General features: G+C 54.7%; 2 protein-coding genes and 1 long non-coding RNA gene across 8 annotated transcripts in view; 2 read left to right on the forward strand and 1 right to left on the reverse strand.

Moving 5' to 3' along the window:
- SRGAP2 (SLIT-ROBO Rho GTPase activating protein 2) overlaps window positions 1–7,404 on the forward strand; it is a 226,719-nt gene extending 219,315 nt beyond the window's left edge. For 4 of the 6 annotated variants that reach the window (XM_081825140.1, XM_081825143.1, XM_081825141.1 and 1 more), the window contains exons 22-24: window positions 1,394–1,432; window positions 1,647–1,971; window positions 4,057–7,404. In XM_081825140.1, coding sequence (XP_081681266.1) covers window positions 1,394–1,432; window positions 1,647–1,971; window positions 4,057–4,440 — 748 coding nt within the window. In that variant the 3' untranslated portion in view covers window positions 4,441–7,404. The remainder of the gene's footprint in view (window positions 1–1,393; window positions 1,433–1,646; window positions 1,972–4,056) is intronic. The other 2 variants (XM_081825144.1, XM_081825146.1) reach the window with 1 other exon arrangement.
- LOC145722356 (uncharacterized) overlaps window positions 1–17,415 on the reverse strand; it is a 285,608-nt gene that overhangs the window by 64,957 nt on the left and 203,236 nt on the right. The window lies entirely within an intron of this gene.
- IKBKE (inhibitor of nuclear factor kappa B kinase subunit epsilon) overlaps window positions 12,562–17,415 on the forward strand; it is a 23,800-nt gene continuing 18,946 nt past the window's right edge. Inside the window, exons 1-5 of the mRNA XM_081822982.1 lie at window positions 12,562–12,817; window positions 13,410–13,498; window positions 15,235–15,354; window positions 16,027–16,167; window positions 16,591–16,953. Coding sequence (XP_081679108.1) covers window positions 12,772–12,817; window positions 13,410–13,498; window positions 15,235–15,354; window positions 16,027–16,167; window positions 16,591–16,953 — 759 coding nt within the window. The 5' untranslated portion in view covers window positions 12,562–12,771. The remainder of the gene's footprint in view (window positions 12,818–13,409; window positions 13,499–15,234; window positions 15,355–16,026; window positions 16,168–16,590; window positions 16,954–17,415) is intronic.

Raw genomic sequence — 17,415 nt, forward strand, 5'->3', positions numbered from 1 at the left:
GTCAGCTCCTCCTCTCCCTTCAAGACGTAGCCTGAAGATTGACCTCTTTGGGGAAGCCTTTCTGCCAGTCCTCGGGGCTGAGTTAGGTGCCCTCATTCTGTACTCCCACAGCAGTTTTGAGTCTCTCTCAGGACTCAGGCTGCACTTGGATAACCCACCAAGCTGAGCATCTTGAAACCAGGAACTCTGCCTTCCTCTCTTCACGTCCCCGGGCCCTGGCCAGGGACCTGGCCCACACCAGCCGCTCCACAATCTGCCTCCTCAGCGGTTTGAGCTTTGTGAGTCAGCCATCCTCAAGTGGAAAAAGGAAATCAGCAACGAGTTATTCGGGTGTGGCATTCAATTTAATTTCACACATTTAGTGAGGGCTCACTGTTGTGCCAAGCGTCCGTGCTGGTTATTCAGAGATGAAGAAGACCGTGCCCGGCCTCGGCACTCAGTCCGGCCGAGTAAATGCCATATAGCCAGGTAACTAAAAAGCAGTGCCATCGAAAGCTCTGAAGGAACAAAAGAGGGAGTGATTGCTTCTGCCTGCCCTTGGACTTGGGGTACCGGGGAAGAGTCATTTCAGCTGGGCCTTATAAGACTCCGAGAACATCCTTCTTCTGCTCAAGAATGGCTGACACCCACGGTTCGATGGCCTGAGCAGGCAGCTTCAGGGAGTGTGTGCCGGGTTCCACACCAAGCCCCGATGGAGAAGACCTGACCGAGTGAGCGGGACCAGGACCGGCTTAGGACCCTGGCTCTGCCACATAGCCTAGCTGTCTGTCTTCAGGTCCTACCCCTTCCCTTCCTCCACCTCAGCTCCGGCCTCGGCCTTCGTCGTCCTTAGTAGTTGCTAGATCAGAGCTGCCCAGCTGCCATCCCAAGCCAGAAATTGTATTGCTTCTTAGATTAGGTCCTTGGGAATCTGATTCCAAGGGAAAAAATGAGATTATTCAGCAATAGGCAACACCCAGGCTACTAGGACTCTGCCAAGCCGTCTTGTAGGAGAGTCTCAGTGGGCTGAAGGAAGTTGGCTCAGAGCCAGGGCTCAGCCCAGTGCTGGGTGACTTAGGGTCATGTAGATGTCTTTCCACCCTAAGAAAATGCACAAACTTGGCCCTGGCCCTGCAGCATTGCAGCCTCTTGAAAAATACTCTGTCCCATGTCTGCACAAGAGGGAACAACGGCCTCTTGCCGGAGCCCAAAATGATTACAGTCCCGTAGCTGGACTGAGAAACATGCTAGAATTTGGGAAGATCAGCTCTCCTCTTGCCTTCTTGGTGATGGTGAGAATTTTTCTCCTACCTGGGCCTTTAGGTTTCCGTTCAAAGCAGGTAATGGAGGGGGCCTTTCTGCGAATCTGTCTCCCGTTAGAAACTTTCACTTAATCAGACATTTTTCCTGGCAGCACCTTACATCTCGAGAACTCAAAGCCCACAACCACCAAGTAAGTATCCGTTTCTCCTTTGCCCAGGTTGGGGGTGGCAGGGGAACAGAGACACAGAGAAAGCAAGGGAAGGTGAGGCCAAGGAGAGAACGTGCTGTGTGTCCCTCTCCTCCAGAAGCCCCTGGGTGCCAACACCCGCCCCTCTCTCACTCGCCCCAGCTTCCTCGGGGCCAGGGCTCCCTGATCACGCTGCCCTTTCTCTTTGTGATTGAAGGCAAAGGAAGCGGCCAGAATCTGGGAGCATCCGGAAGACATTTCGGAGTGACAACCATGGGCTGAGCAGTTCCCTGACTGACTCGGCCTCCCCAGGGGTGGGGGCTAGCTGCCGCCCATCTTCCCAGCCCATCATGAGCCAGAGTCTCCCCAAGGAAGGGCCAGATAAGTGTTCCATCAGTGGGCATGGGAGCCTCAACTCCATCAGCCGCCACTCATCCCTGAAGAATCGGCTGGACAGCCCACAGATCCGGAAGACGGTGACAGCAGGAAGGTCAAAGAGCTTCAATAACCATCGGCCCGTGGACCCTGAGGTCATTGCACAGGTAAGGGGGGGCTTCTGGACACCCGGCGAGCACGTCTACATTTGTCAGTACTGTGCAGCACAGCCCGCGTTAATTACAGTGGGCCTGGAAACCGCCCAAGTTTGTACATCACATACCGAGTTCAGGGGCTGCTGGACATCTGGACCCGAGAAGGCAGCTTTCTAAGCAATTCTCCAATCCCACTGTCCCCAAGAAGAATTCGGAGACAGAATAAAAGAATTCAGACTTCTTGCTCGTGTACAGGCTATTTGCAAGAAGGGGCTTGTACTTTTTAAAGCCAATAGTTAGTCTTCTGATAGAGTCCATTCTGCCCAAGTTTCGGGTTTTGAGAGCCTGGTAGGCTTTCTTGAAGCTGTCCGAGTGTTGAGGCTCAGATGTAGTCCTGGCCATTTTTTCTGTCACCGTGCCCATCCCCCTCTCCCGTTCCCTGAGGCTAATCTCTGGTCCCTAATGGGAGGTGAGTGATCCATCAATAATCTGCTTCTGGTTTCATGGCCCCAAAATACTCTGCCGCAGGGGGCACAGGCACCAGACGGGTTTCCAGCCCATGTCTCCAGATGCAGTTGGGCATGAGCTCCCTGGTTATGGGGCCTTCCTTCCGTGTATGCACCACACTGACAAGTCTCTGTTTTCCGTGAACTGTTAGCGATCCAGCCCCACCTCTAAAAATCCGACTTCCGGGGCCACTCCAGGCAGTTCACTCAGACGCCTCTCCCAACTCTATAATTTTCGTTAGACCAGGTAGGAGCTAAGGGCTCCCTGTTGCCCTCTTATGTTTCAACTGAGTTGAGATTCTCCTCGCCCCATCTTCCAGGGGGCAATAGAGGCTGCGTGTGGTCTCTATTGGCTTAATTGTGATGCTCTGCTTAGGGAAGGTGTACCTGGCAAGCACGGTATTAAGCTACGGGCCTGAGATGTCTTGCTTCGCTCGCCGTCTACTTCTGTGCCTCTTCTGAAGCTCTTGGCTGCAATCTGCCTTGAACCGTGGGACTCCTCCCAGCTCCCTCCTGAGCCCGGAGGGATACATTCCTGGTGCAGACTAGCTACAGAGCAGGACTGAGGAGGGAGATGATGGAGTTCTTCCTGAGCATTTTTAAGGTGTGAGAACATCATAGGGATGAGTGAAAATCACCGTCAACAGAAAGCATAGATCACCCTGTAAGGGCCAAGAAGCTAGAACCAGGGCCTTTGCTTGGAACATGTAGTCTTTCCACGTGCGCCTGATTCCAAGGGAGGAGGCCTGTGGTGGTTTGGGGGTGCCAGACACAAGTGTGTGGAGAGGTGGGGAGGGAGCTGAGAGGTCTCCCTGAGGGGCAGCTGGCTGTGGACAAAGGGTCTTTGGTTCTGCTATTTCCTGAGAGCTGGGTTGTTCCACTGTGACTCGCAGGAGGTGATTCACCTGTGTGGCTGGCTCCCCCTCCTGGTCGCTCTTCGGTCCCTCTCATGGTGACGGGTGGAGGGAAATGGCTTCCTCAAATTGGGCACTCTGGTGGGGTGGGGTGGGGTGGGGGTGGGGTGGGGTGGGGGAGGTGTCCTGATGAATCTCAGGGCCAGGGTTCTGGAGCCTTTCCTCAGCCCTTGGCCCTTCTCGACCTTTGGTTTTGAAGTCCAGGAAAACAAAGATCATACTTCATCTCTACCACTTAGTAAGAAATCGTTTATTATGTACAATTTCAAGCATACACAAAAGTAGAGAGAATTGGATAATAAATCTCACGTACTCATGACCAAACTCCTGGCCATTCTTAATTCAGCGACCTTTCCCCTCCGCACTGGATTATATGTCATTTCACCCAGAAATACTTCAGTGCCTACCTCTAAAACCTGAGGACTCTATTTAAAATAACATCTCAGCCACTCTTTCCTAAAGGAGAAAAAAAAAAAAAATCTCCTGAAAATGAGATTTTTTTTTTCCCCTTCCCCGCATTCTGAACATTCATATGTTGAAGGATTTGGGCCAAGTAAAATAATCTGGACATCTCCCTGCAGTTGGTTTCTTCGTGATTTGGCCTGTGCTGTTGAAATAGGATCCTTGGGGACTTCTCCCTACATCTGCCTCACCTCCTCCTTTTTCCCGTTTTGCAGGATATTGAGGCAACTATGAACTCTGCCCTGAACGAGCTGCGCGAGCTAGAGCGGCAGAGCAGCGTCAAGCACACCCCTGATGTGGTTCTGGACACCTTGGAGCCCCTCAAAACCTCCCCGGCGGTGGCCCCCACATCGGAGCCCTCCAGCCCCCTGCATGCCCAGCTCCTCAAGGACCCTGAGCCTGCCTTCCAACGCAGTGCCAGCGCTGCTGGGGACATGGCCTGCGCCTTCCGGCCCGTCAAGTCCGTCAAGATGGCTGCCCCGGTCAAGCCGCCGGCCACACGACCCAAGCCCGCTGTCTTCCCCAAGGCAAATGCCACTAGCCCTGGCGTCAACTCACCAACTTCCCCACAGTCCACTGACAAGTCTTGTACTGTCTGAGGGATGTAATTTAATCGTTCTAGACAAGGGGACTGGAGGGACTGACTGTTACTACAAATCTTCCTATTTAACTAGCTTGGGGACTTCAGCTGAAAATTAGATTCTAAGTTGTTCTTGCCGGAATTAGCCTTCCCATCACCCAAAACCTTGAGAACGAAGCCCTCGTTATCACCCTGCTCTGCCCTTCCCGCTGCCCTCCGCTCCTCCCCGTCGTCGTAATCCAGCCCGCTGCAGTACATACTGTTCTTAGGTCAGCCAGAGATAGATTTTTCCATTATCAGGTCACTGTGAAATCTGGCACGGCGAGTCATGGGGACACGGGTTCACGTCTCCGTCCCCTCGGACACAGGGGATGCCTGACCAGATGGTTGGCTACTGACAGCCAGCTCTCAGTGGCATCTTGTTTTGGGTACTGACTATAGAGAACCATATATAGTCCATTCTTCGTTTTACACACGCACACACACGCACACGCACGCACACAGGTTTTTTCTAGTCTCTGGCATGTGTAGCCTCTCCTGGTCCCAGACCAGTCTCTTTGTAAGTCAATGTGGCAGTTCACGCAAGAGCCACCAGGGGCCTCTGTTTCCATTACAAATCTTGTTCTGTCTGGGCCAGAGAACTAGCCTTTGAAATCTCTCCATCATAAAAAACTGAGCAGGATGGAACTCAATCCTGTAATCTGTTTGGGGTTGGGGGCTTTCTCTGTGTCTTCTCTCTATTGGTGTGAATTGGTCATTGGTGTTTGCTTTTGCTCTCCTCCATCCTCTAGGAATACAACCCAGTCTTTTTATAAAACTTCTAAAGTTTTTCTGAATGTATAGACATTTCTCGGGTTCCTGTCTTTGTCTCTGATGGACCATTTTCCATTTAAGACATTTTCCTATATAAGACAGTTTTATTGCTGGTTCCTTTTAGGATAAAGAGTCTTAAGAGAGTTTTATTGTGTTTATGGCAGGTTTGGAAAAGGTGAGAAATGGGTCCTTCTTCCTCCCACTTTTTTGGGGCACTTAAGACAATATTCATTATCCTGTTCAAAAATTAAATTCAGCTTTGCTAACCCCCAAAGTGTTCCCAAATGAAAATATAACCTAAGTTCACCTCTCTAGTTTGGCTTATTCTCTATAAGATCTCTCTTCAGGGACCAACAGGGGCTTGGAGAGCCCTAGTTAGATTAAAGAGAGATATTACTCCTTAAAACCTGCTTTCTTTTATCCAAATAAGGACAACTAAGAGAGCTTTGGCCCTACGGGCTCTAAAGTCTTCCCGAGGCCGGAATCTAACAAAAAATTGGATGCTGAATATTTAGGCCTTCTGTTGGCCTTTTTTTCTGGTTCTCCTCCCCAAAAAGCGGAAATGATGCCCTTGCCTACTTTAATCCGGTCTCTAAACCTGGTGCCCCTGGTCCCGGCTTCCCTGGCTTCATGCTGTTGTGGCAATAGCAGGGCTGGGGACAGTCACACTCCCGTTTCGTGAGTCTCAGACAGCTACGTGAGTTGAAGCTGAAGCTCATTCCTCTTCTCTGTTTCCCGGTTTGAAAGCTATGCTTTTAGCCTTATTTTCTGTAGGTCAAGAGAGGCGGTGGGTTGCCATTCAGATAGGAAAATCTGAGTTTCCTTATGTTTAGCCTAGAAGATTCCTTTTGGACCAACATTCTGAAGTTGGCAGTTGGTGCTATGGAAAGTGGTAGGATTTTCCTCATTCTGGGTGAAGGGAGGAGGAGCTTTGTGGGAAATCGCTAATTTTTAGAAGGCTAACCTGCAACACCAGGAAAACTATCCCAAGAGCTAGAGAGGAGAAAGTGAGTCAGCCTGTGAGAAGCGACCCACAGGCCTCTGGATTCTTGGCTTTTGTTTCTCTGTCCACTGGCCTGTCCTTGTCTCTCACGTGGACTTGCACAGGTCCTGAGCCAACAGGGGCTTTCGGAACCAAGGATCTGTTTCCTTGATGAAAATGGAACCCCTGCCCTTCACTTTACATTCTTTTTGATCCAACTGATCAAAATTGGTACCCATACCTGCCCTTTCCCCCTCCTTCCAGCACACTCCTCTCTGAGAAAGTCAAAGCAAAGCTTTCTGAATGACAAAGCTTTGGGCCTATTCTGTTGTTCCTGCCTTATTTCTCTTGCAGCCCTTGTACATGACTTGTGTCCACCATCCCCTTGGTCAGTGTCCATCTGCTGATTCGCATCACGAACTGGACAGTGTGTGAGTGGCCACCTACTCCCCCCCCCAGCTCTGGGAGCCAAGTTGTCTTCCCCTCTCTGGTGCTCCTGACACTTGTGAGACAGACCTGTCGAGAGGACTAGGAACCCACAGAAGGAGCCTCCTCGGCAGAGCTCCTGCAGTCAACTGGAATTCAGGTTGCACACTGTGATTTTTACACCGAAAAGCCAAAAGGAGCTGGCCATCCGGGGCCTAGGGAGACCAGTCTTCCTCAGATCTGCTCGCCTAAACCAGCATGATGCTTCAGAGAGCCCTGCTCTGCCCCTTGAGGCATGGATCCTTCTCTTGGTGTGGACTCATGGGTCAGTCTTTGGGGGAACAGAGGTGGGGTGGGGCTCCCAGCATCCCAATTTGGAAAAGAGAGGAGTTTGCAGCCAGCAGAGCCTGTAAACTGGAAACACTGGTCTCAGCCAACCTCCTCAGGGCGCCCTGGTTTCTCCCCAAGGAGAGGAGAGGACACCAGCAACAGGATGAACAGACCATCGGAAGGGCTGGTGTGTGTGTACTCCACGTGCAGAAGAGAAGTTTAGATCTTCCAGGGAATTGCAATGTTGTGGCGTCTGACTTGTATGTCACGTTTGTGTAAAATGGTATATTCTTTAAAATAGTGTTGATAACTGGAATATTGTATGTATGCTTGGAGATGCTTTGTGTGAACCTAAGACTGTCACTCAACAGATGTTGGATTGGGGAAAATCCAAAGCACAACTTCAAAATAAAATACGTTTTTAGGTTTCGATGCTGCAGTTCATATCCCTTTTCCACTCCCTGAAATCTCCAGCCCAGGAGTCCAGCGCCCAGGAGGAAATGTGATTCGTCTGTGCCGATAGAACCCTGCCTGGCAACAGGAGAAATGTGACCTCAGAAGCCAACCACCTTCTCCCTCCCAGCAAGGCGCAGCAGAGGCGCATCTGGAATGTGGATTCCCCCTCCCCCGCCAGCATTATGTGTGAAACCTAAGAGGTTTTGTAGAAAGTCTTCTAGCTCCCCATTGGGCAGTCTGTTGCCGTGAGAACCATTTCCTTCACAGAATGCACCCACCCTGTTTTCAGCGAGGACCATTCTCCTTTCTATCGCTGGTCAGATTTCCCCACTTGGAGGAGTGGGGCCTGTCAGGTAGCTCGCAGGTTTTGCCAGCCACAACCAAGGGTGACTGAAGGTTGTATTTCTTGCCCAAGCCAAGCCCTGAGTCATTCTGCCTATGGATGCCCCCTGCCTCTGGGAAAAGAGCTGACCCCTAGGCTTGTGCTGTTGGTGTTGAGCCCAGGGGTGGGGCACACAAGAGTTGCTTTCTCGCCTTTAGATTTTGATTCTAGCAGATCATAAGCTCAAGGGTGAAGTTAATTAAAGGTAGCAACTGATAATGCATCCAAGGGCTTACGCTTATTTTTACTGGGTTTATTCCAGAAGCCCCCGGGGAGGGATCAGATCTCTCATATCCAAGGGGATGCCCAGTGTTCAATGGTAATATGAGGAATCCTACCCTGAGCCCTCGACCAGACACCATACTCTAAAGTCCATCACTTCCATCTGGCTCACGCCCTTCCAACCTGTCATCTCTTCCCCCTCCTTCATTTTAATAGTAGAGCTCCATCTTGAGCTTTTCTTGCTGGTCCCTTGGTCCTGGAGAAGTCAAAGACGAGGCTGTCCTGCCACTCTGTGCTATGGGTGAGCTCTCCACTCCTGAGTGTAGGTGGTGACCTGTGAGATGGAGCTGTTTTTTTTTTTGTTGTTGTTGTTGTTTTTAAGATTTTATTTATTTTAGAGAGAATGAGAAAGAGCATGAGAGGGGAGAGGGTCAGAGGGTGAAGCGGACTCACTGCTGAGCAGGGAGCACGATGCCGGACTTGATCCTGGGACTCCAGGAGCATGACCTGAGCTGAAGGCAGTCGCTTAACCGACTGAGCCACCCAGGCACCCAAGATGGAGCTGGTTTATAAGCTGTGGGCAGAGGACCAAGGAGCCTTTTCAGGGAGCCCAAAGGCAAAGGTGGGCTATTGTGGAATATCCTCTAATTAATTTTTATATATTCAGATGGGAGCTTGATGGAAGCTAGTGACAATGAACACAGTTGAAAACAGGCCCATTCCACCCAGATAAACCCAAAAAGGAGACCAGGTGGATATGAACTTAGGAAATGGCCTTAGTAAGTATCTACTCTAAACGTTTATCTCAACAGGTACATGAAACTTCTTTTTATTCTGGAGTTAGCTATCTTCACATATTGCACGTGCCAAAGACTCATTCCTCAGTCAGTCAACAAACTAAGCCTCCCTGTGTGCCAAGCACTGTTATAAAATATCAAGCAGGAGAAACAGGTAATGGCGCTTTCTTTCTGGTGTGAGGGAGAACAGGTAAATAAGCCAAGCAGGACTCTGAAAATGAAACAATGTAATGGGTCGTTAGTGTCTGGGGAAGGAATAGTACAGTCAAGAAATTCCATGCAGCCTGGGAAAGCTGAAATGACTACTAGACGTCCAAATAGAAATATCAAATAGACTCTTGAGTATATGATATGGGGTTTTAGGGGCGGATCACACCTGCACAGAATTTCAGGATCTATTTTATTATGGAGATACTCAAATTACTAGATTCCCAGGAAGAATGTGTAAATGGAAACAAAGAAGGTCCCAGTAATTAGACATCCAGTAGAGAGGAAGGCGCCGGCAAAGACAGAGGGAGCAGGGGACAGGTAGGTGCTGGGAGAGCATGGTGTCAGGACAGATTTCAAGGAGGAGGGAGGCTCGGCTGTCAGATGCCAGTGGGTAAGATGAGGCCAGCTAGAGAGGCAGTCATTCTTCGGTGACGTGGAGCTCTTTCAGTAGATGGGAAATGGGTCAGATTGGAGTGGGCTGGGCGGCCTCTGGGGAGGGAAGGGGAGGTCAGGGAGTCTCGGCAGCTCATGCAAAGGCACGGTCTTGAATGGGGAGCTTCAAGAGGGACCGAGGGACCAGGTTTTTGTCTTTACAATGGGCTCTTTGAGGCATGTTTGCTCCAGAGCAGGAGCCAGTGGGAGGGGAAGAAGGAATGCGCAGGAGAGGTTGAATCACAGAGCACAGATGGAGGGGCTGGTCATGGCCACGGGAAGAGGCCCTTCCGTCTCACTAGAGGGAAAGCACGTGCGATGCAAGGCGGGCAGTGGATGTGGGGGTGAGGAGATGATGGGGTTCCCTTTCAGTTGCTTCTTGTATGTCAGTGAAGTTTAGGGCAAAGGCTGTAGCTGAGGATAGGAGGGAGTGGTGAGCAGGAGGCTTGGAGAGTCAAGAGAATGAGGGAAGTGCTTCTCCCACACCAAGAAGGACAAGCACTTGGTGGCACAGGGCTCAATTCCCCTCAGCGGCTTGGTGCTGCTCCCATGGCCCCTTTCCCCACTCCCTGGGGGAGCGGTGCCAGGTCTGGCTGCCGAGAGCGTCCCTCCTTCCTCACCCCGCGCTCCTGGCTAGAGCTGACTGATGAAGGTGGCAGGAAGCAGGGCTCTGATACCCGGTCACTCAGCCCCTCATCCATGTGGGAGCGTGGCGAGTACACCCTGCCCACCTCTCCCACATACCTGCCTGCTCTCACCCTTCTTCCCTTTGAGGTGCCAGACAGGTGAGGCAGCTACGACAAACAGGTTCAAGCCACGTAGGGGCAGAAAAAGCAACAAGTATTTATTCAGGGCCCACCAGGTAGCAGGGACGAAATCTCACTTTGCTCTTACACCGACTGTCTGAGAAAGGTTGGGCGACTAGGTCATGCAGAGCAAGGGGAAGAGTGAGGACTCCAACCTCTGATGGTAAAGCCCCTGCCCTTCCCACTACACCCGCGGCCTCCCTTTGTAGAAGGTGGACGTGTGCTTTCTCCCTGAGAGCGGCCATCAGAGACCCGCCTCTTCCCACCTCTGGCCCTTGTCCTACCTTTGGATTGCCACTTCTATTTCTAGGACTCCTCAGAGCCACTCAGGAAACTGCTGTGGCCTCTTACAGACTTCCTCTTCCCCTCAGGAGCCCGCCAGGCTCCCGTGCCTTCCCCACAGTGAAACAAGGGCCATGCTGCCCAGCTGGGACCAGAGTTTGTCCACACAGAGGACGTGACCTCACGGAGGATGCCCAGCGAAACTTGATCAGTCACCACACAGGGCTTCAGCCCACCTCTCCTCCCCCTTCTCTAGCCTTACCTCAGGTGGTGCCCTGTCCTCACACCTCTGTGCCTCTGCACCTGTTCCCCCTGCCTGCAATGCCTCACCTCCGACCCCCAATTCTCCGCCTCACTCCCCTGCCTCCGAAGCTTGGTTGAGCATGCTTTCTCCTGGCAAGCCCTTCTGGAGACCACCCCGTCTCTGCTACCCCCCACTTTGTGCCAGGTTCACATCACCACCAGCTGAAGTATGTACCCCAGAGCTTTCACCACGCGGGCTGAACCCTGGCTCTGGGGGAGAAGCCTAGGTCTTACCCTCGTGTCCTCAGCCCCCAGTGCCTGCTTCCCAGCAGCTGCTAGACACACGTTCACTGTTTGAGGGTACCTAAGACCCTGGGAAAGACAGACTGGGCTTGTTGGAGAGAGAAAAGTAGGAGTGCTGGTAAGGACGGAGAGTTCATCAGGGAAAAATGAGGAGACTCTTAGGGATAGGCTGGGTTCTGTTGCAAACCTCTGGCTTAAAACAACAAAGGTCGGTTTCTCATCAAAGGTACATGTCCCTTGTGGGCCAGCAGGGGGCTCTGCTGATGACAGTCACGAGGGGACCCAGACGGAGCAGTCACCAAGTCTAATAGAATCACAGGGTCAGAGGGCAGGCGCCCCGGGGTGAGGTCTTGCCACAGCAACGAAGGGCTTTGGTTGGCCCCGCCTCAGCAGAGGGTGCCAAGGAAGTGCAATTCTCCCAGTGCCGGGCCGGTGGAAAGCTGGGAATCCTGGATGGAGAGCCAAGGGTCCCGGAAGGTTCTTCCTGCTCCTGCTGTGACAGGCAGCAGGGCAGCGCCTGGGGCCGGCCCCGCAGCAATGCCTCGGGCTGCCGGTTATCAGCAGGTGTATCTGCCTGAGCACCCAGTTCTCAGCCGGGCTCCCGCTCTGGTGTCACTGTGCTAGGGGTGGGGCTACCAGAGGAAACCACCAGGTGTTGCCATGGGAAAGTCCCTCCAACATTCTCTAGAAACATGGGATTTCCTGGTTTTAACCATTTCTTATCCAACCGCCATCTCGCAGTTGACCAGAACAGTGCAGACCTCTCCAGTCTCCTGGGACTTTGGGTGTCCTGACTGGGAAGGTGGCACACCTGGGTTCCAGCCCCAGCAGTCTCTGAAGGTCACCAGCAAATTTCTGAAGGTGTGTGGGCCTCAGTGCCTTCGAAGTCTGTAAAGCGCTTTCTTTCCAGTTTCCCTAGCATTTCCATACCTATTTTTCCAAGTCATCGACACAACCAACGGAGTAAACGTTACTAACCTGGGATGAAAAAACCGGGAAGGGATGTGGGCTGTGCTCAAGGTCACCCTGGAAGACATAACCGGGGTTCCAGTGTTTGCTTGTGGGCCTCTGCAGGCTCACTGGGAAGATGAGTCAGACCCAACTCCTGGAGCGGCTAGGCCTGGGTCCTGGACCTCCCTGGGGCTCCGGCGTGTGGGAACTCCGTCTTCCCAGGCGGCGCTCCACCTGGTTAACTTGCCCAACCTGCTCGGTTAACTGTGGGCCAAGTCCTGGACTTCCCTGCTCCGGTGGACTGCAGATGCCCAAAGGGCACCCGTTGGCCGCCACCGCCGCCCAGCGTCGGGTCCGGCCTCTCTGTGGCTCGGACTCTGGGCCCGTCACCGCCACTTGGGAACTCAGAGCATCCTTTCTCCTTCCTGCCGGTGGCGGCTGCCGCCCCGCCGCCTCTGTCCCTTTAAGAGAGAGAACGAACACAATCAGGAAGTGTGAGAGCGCGGAGCCGGCTCCCAGCGCAGCAGTGTCCGTCCCGGGGCGGGGGGCGGGCGGCAGGGGGAGCCGAGGAGGAAACCCTCCGCTGCAGCCCTCCCAGCTCCAGGGGTGCCACGGACCCCTCCGGCCGGCCCAGCCTTGGGGTCCCTGGGGCCGCGGCCACCCGGATGCTGTGCGCCCGGCCCATGGATGACAGCGAGCCCTGAAAGCTCGGCGGATGCCACGCGCCCCCACCAGCCTGCCAGGCCCACAGCCGAGATGGGGTGAGTGTGCCGAGTGGGCGGGGCGGGGGGGAGGTGCTGGGACCGGGCGGCCGGCGCGGGGCGGCTGCAGGGCCGCTCTCCGCGGGGTGCCGGGCTGCGGGCGCCGAGCCGGAGCTCTCGCGGCCCCGTGGCGCCTCCCCCTGCCGCTTCTGGGATTCCCGGCAGTTTCCCGCGCGCCGTCGGCGGCGGTCACCCCTGCAGAGGGCTGCTGGAGGCCGGAGAGAGGCGGGGACGGTCATGCAGGAGGAGAGTGGCCACCCGCCCGCCACGCTCCCTTGCTGGGCTCGGCTTCCTAGCGCCGGCCGCCACGTTCAGCTTCTGCCTGCGTCCTTTCCTCCTGCCCGGCTCCGGGGGCCTGCCCTCACCCCACCTGCGGTCCTTCTCCCCGGCGCCAGGCCCGGGCGGTGGGGAGGAAAGTCTCTTCCCGGAGCGGCTGGGGAAATGGAAAGCCCCGGCGCGGTGGGGGAGGGTGACAGGCAGGAAGGGGTTAAAGGGCTGGGGCCGGTGGCCTCTGACGGAGGCTGAGAAGCACACTGCACCATCAAACAGCACCGAGGGGTGCCTCTCCTCCGCCCTCCTCTTTCCGGTGTAGCTCAGCTCCTGGACTTGCCGCAGACAGAAAGCACAACAGACTCTCGCCCGGGAGCGTCTCTGCCTGATCCGCGGCTGCTCGGAGCGCGGGTAAGTGCCTTTGGCCGCCGGAGAGCCCCCGGGAGGAGGAGGAGGAGTGGCGGCGGTGGGTGGGGCAGCGGGTGCCCTGGCTCCGCCGCCCACCCTCCTTCAGCCCACCGCCCCCGAAGGACAGCAGCCTTCCCCGCACCCGGCGCTGAGCTGGGGGCCGCAGAGCTCGCACAGCCTACCGGATGCGCTCGCCAGCCGCTGGTGGGCCCAGCCGTGGCAGGACCAGGAGCAAACCCAGGACGTGCCGTCCTGCCGGGGCTCTGCCTTTTGCACAACACTGTGCATTCCCTCGGTCTGCAGCTGTGCCCTGCCCCCAGCCCCAGGGCCCGTGAGGAGGAGCGGCCCTGGGGAGGATTGTGAAGGTGGTGAAATCTGCTGTCCACCCGCTCCCAGACTGGACCCCTTCCTTGGCCTTGGTTTCAGTGTGCTCTGCCAGGCTTCACATCCCCAGGCCTGCTGGCATCATGATTCTTCCTCGGCCTCTGGGGGGAGGGGATGGGGGATGTATCTGATCAACTCATTCAAACTGAGCTATTATTACACTATCTTCAGGGAGTCTCTCTGTATCGCAGTTGCTTCTGGAAAATGCAAACACGAATACATTTTCTGAAACTAGGACTTGGCTACGAAGTCTCTTCAAGTGGTCGCTGGGTCAAGGAATTGACATTCTCAAGATTTGCATTTTAAAAAAGATTACAGAGAGAAGGTGCTTGAAAGCCAAGGAGCTGTAGGATTTCAGGTGTGGGGACCCTAGGGTTGAGAACCTATCAGATGTTAGAAGGTGAAGAAGCCCTGCCTAGTCCAGCCTTATTAGAGCGTATGTAAGAGGTGGTGGCCCTTCTCAAGCTCCTTCTCCCAGTCATCCCATTAAGACCAGCCCTGACCCTGTTTTTCAGAGAGGATTTGAGTTTAATTTCTGGGGCCACACTCTCTGGGGCCAATTGCTTTAGAGGAACTGGCCTTTGGAGAGAACAGATGGAGACAAAGATGGGGAATGGAGTTGTAGAGGGTTTCAGATTCTCCCCAGGGCTCCTGAGCCCTTGGATTTGATGGTGTCCTGCCCCCCCACCCACAGGCACTCACGGGTGCGCGTGCGCGCGCACACACACACACACACACACACACTCGCGCACGCACACACACTCGCACACTCCCTGCTGCAAGCGTGTGCGTTCCTCTCCAGAGCAACGCCGACCTGGCCACATGGCCACCCAGCAGCTGTTCACTCACACCAGCAGGAAGTGGTGGGCCCAGGCGAGTGGGTGGGGAAGGGCTCCAGGCCCATGTTGCAATCCTGGAGATTTGTGGTGGTGTGGCTGACGCTGCCTGACCTGGGGCCCTTCCTTCAAGCACTATTTCTGCTTCCTGGGACAATCCCAGGCCTGGATGCCAAAAACCCAGAATTCTCAGTGCCTGGGAGCGGTAACAGAGAAAAAGGTCTGTCTCTGCAGAATGGCCTCTGGGGAGGGGGTTGGAGAAGACTGGGAGTGAGGACAGGTAGAGCGCCCTGTGGCGGGACAGGCGCGGGCTGTAGGCTGAGGGCCCCAGTGGTGGCACTTCTTTTTGGAGAAGTTTCCTGACCTTTCTGTGCTTCACACTTCCTCCGTCCCCTCACCTCTGGAATGGCCACACTGGAACCCTTTGTGGGATGGTCTTGGGCGCAGCTCCCTGTCAGGCCACCCGTGTCCACCCCAGGTCAGGAATGGAATCCTAGACCCCAGTATGCCCTTTTTCTAGGCCAGAAGTGGCCAGCCAGCCAGGGGCAGGAGATGCAGAGCACCGTCAATTACCTATGGCACACGGACGACCTGCTGGGGCAGGGGGCCACCGCCAGTGTGTACAAGGCCCGAAACAAGGTAGGACACAGCCCTGGCCAGGCCCCCTCAGGCCCGGGGAAGTTCTTGGCCCTGTCAGCCCCTGCCGAGGCAGACGCCTAGCACACTCTGGAGCCGGGGGATGCTATGGCTTTGGGAAGAAGTGTGGGGAGCTGTGAGGGCTCCTTGGGATGATGCTTCTGTCAGGCACACTTTGGGTCTGGAGAGAGAGCAAGACCCAAAGCTGGCATCCCAGGGAGACGGCAGCAAATCTAGAATAGCGGAGTTGGGAAGTGGGACTTGTCTGGATTTACCCTGCCTTTGTCACAGCTCTGTACCGAATATGTGAGAACTACCGCACAGTCTTGTGTCAAGAGCTGGAGCCAGAGCAGGTTCCAGACCCAGCTTGGCTGCTAGCACCAGGGAGTGGCAGGTGCCTGTGTGGTTGTTGTCAACAGAAATGGAATAGCAATGACAAACCATCCGCTGCATCTGTGCAGTCAGGTGCACCAAGCCCTCGTTCCCCTCCCAGCGCTGGACCAGGCCATGTTCCCTCTGAGGAGGGGAAGGAGCCGAGGGTGGGAGCCTCCAGCCCCTACCAGGCCATTTGGCTCATATCTGGTGTCGGGCAGGTGGGAGAAGCTACATGGAGGCCTGGGGGAGTAGCTGTGCTCCCCAGGGCAGGAGTGGGACTTCTGTTTGCCCCCATGGCAGAAATCCGGGGAGCTGGTTGCTGTGAAGGTCTTCAACACGGCTAGCTACCTGCGACCCCTCGAGGTGCAGGTGAGGGAGTTTGAGGTCCTGCGAAAGCTGAACCACCAGAACATCGTCAAGCTCTTTGCGGTGGAGGAGACGGTGGGTCCAGTGCTTGGTCAGAGGGAGGGGGTCTTGTCCTTGACCCTCACAGGCTGGGAAGAGTCAGGTCACGTAATAATGGTGACGTGGTCATGAGCTGGTCAGCCAAGGGCAGGAACCGGTAGCGTGGAGGAAAGAGTGCTGGGGGGTGGGGTGCAGGGGTAATACATGGGAAAGTTAAGAGGGGAAGTAGGGCCTAATCAAAGAGGGCTTCCTGGAAAAGGTGACCGTGGGCTCAGGTGTGTGGGGTCACTGTAAGGCCGAGGAGGGAAAGCCAGGCCAGAAGCTGGAACCTAGAGAATGGCGGCTTTTGGCTCTAGGCTGAGTTGCCCCCTCTTGAGAAAGCTGGTGCCTCCCATCGTGATGGGTGGGCAGGAGATTTGCCTTCCACCCCAAGCCTCCCTCTCTCTGTCCCACCCACAGGGGGGCGGCCGGCAGAAGGTGCTGGTGATGGAGTATTGCTCCAGTGGGAGCCTGCTCAGCGTGCTCGAGAGCCCCGAGAACGCCTTCGGGCTTCCCGAGGAGGAGTTTCTGGTGGTGCTGCGCTGTGTGGGTGAGCCCCTCCTGGACCTCCCCAGGAAGCCCCCTTCCCTGTCAGACCGGCCACAGGCCCTGCCCTCACTGGAAGGCGAAGTCCCAGAGGGTCTGACATTTCTGAAACAATTACCCAAACACCGAAGACGTTCTGTACCTCCGAGGTTCTCCATCCACAGACCTAGGACGGACAGTAGCGAACGGACGGAATCCAAGTGTCTGATTCCTGCTAATCAGCTGTTTAAAACCCCAGCTTAAAAAAAATTTTTTTAAAGCAGGTCATACACCAGTGTTCGTGGCAGTGTTGTTCACAATAGCCATAAAGATGAAAACAACCCAAATGTCACGGGCTGATGGAGCGATCAAATAGTATATATACATATAATGGAATACTATTCATCCTTAAAAAGAAATGAAGTTCTGACACATGCTACATGTGGGTGAACCAGGAAGACCCTGTGCTAAGTGAAGTCACAGGTACTATCTGATTCCACCTAAATGCGGGACCTAGTGCCGTCAACTCCGCGGAGACAGCAAGAAGGACGGTGTGTGCCGGGGGCTGGGGGGCTGGAGGCATGAGGGTGACTGCTGAATAGGTAGAGTTCCTACTTGGGACACTGACAGAGTTCTGGAGGTGGATGGTGGTGATGGTTACACCACACTGGTAATCTACTTAATGCCCCTGCACGGCACACTTAAAACAGTCAAATTTGC

The sequence above is a fragment of the Leptonychotes weddellii genome, chromosome 6 (assembly GCF_054177405.1).
Source record: "Leptonychotes weddellii isolate Sample4059 chromosome 6, ASM5417740v2, whole genome shotgun sequence".
Lineage (NCBI taxonomy): Eukaryota > Metazoa > Chordata > Mammalia > Carnivora > Phocidae > Leptonychotes > Leptonychotes weddellii.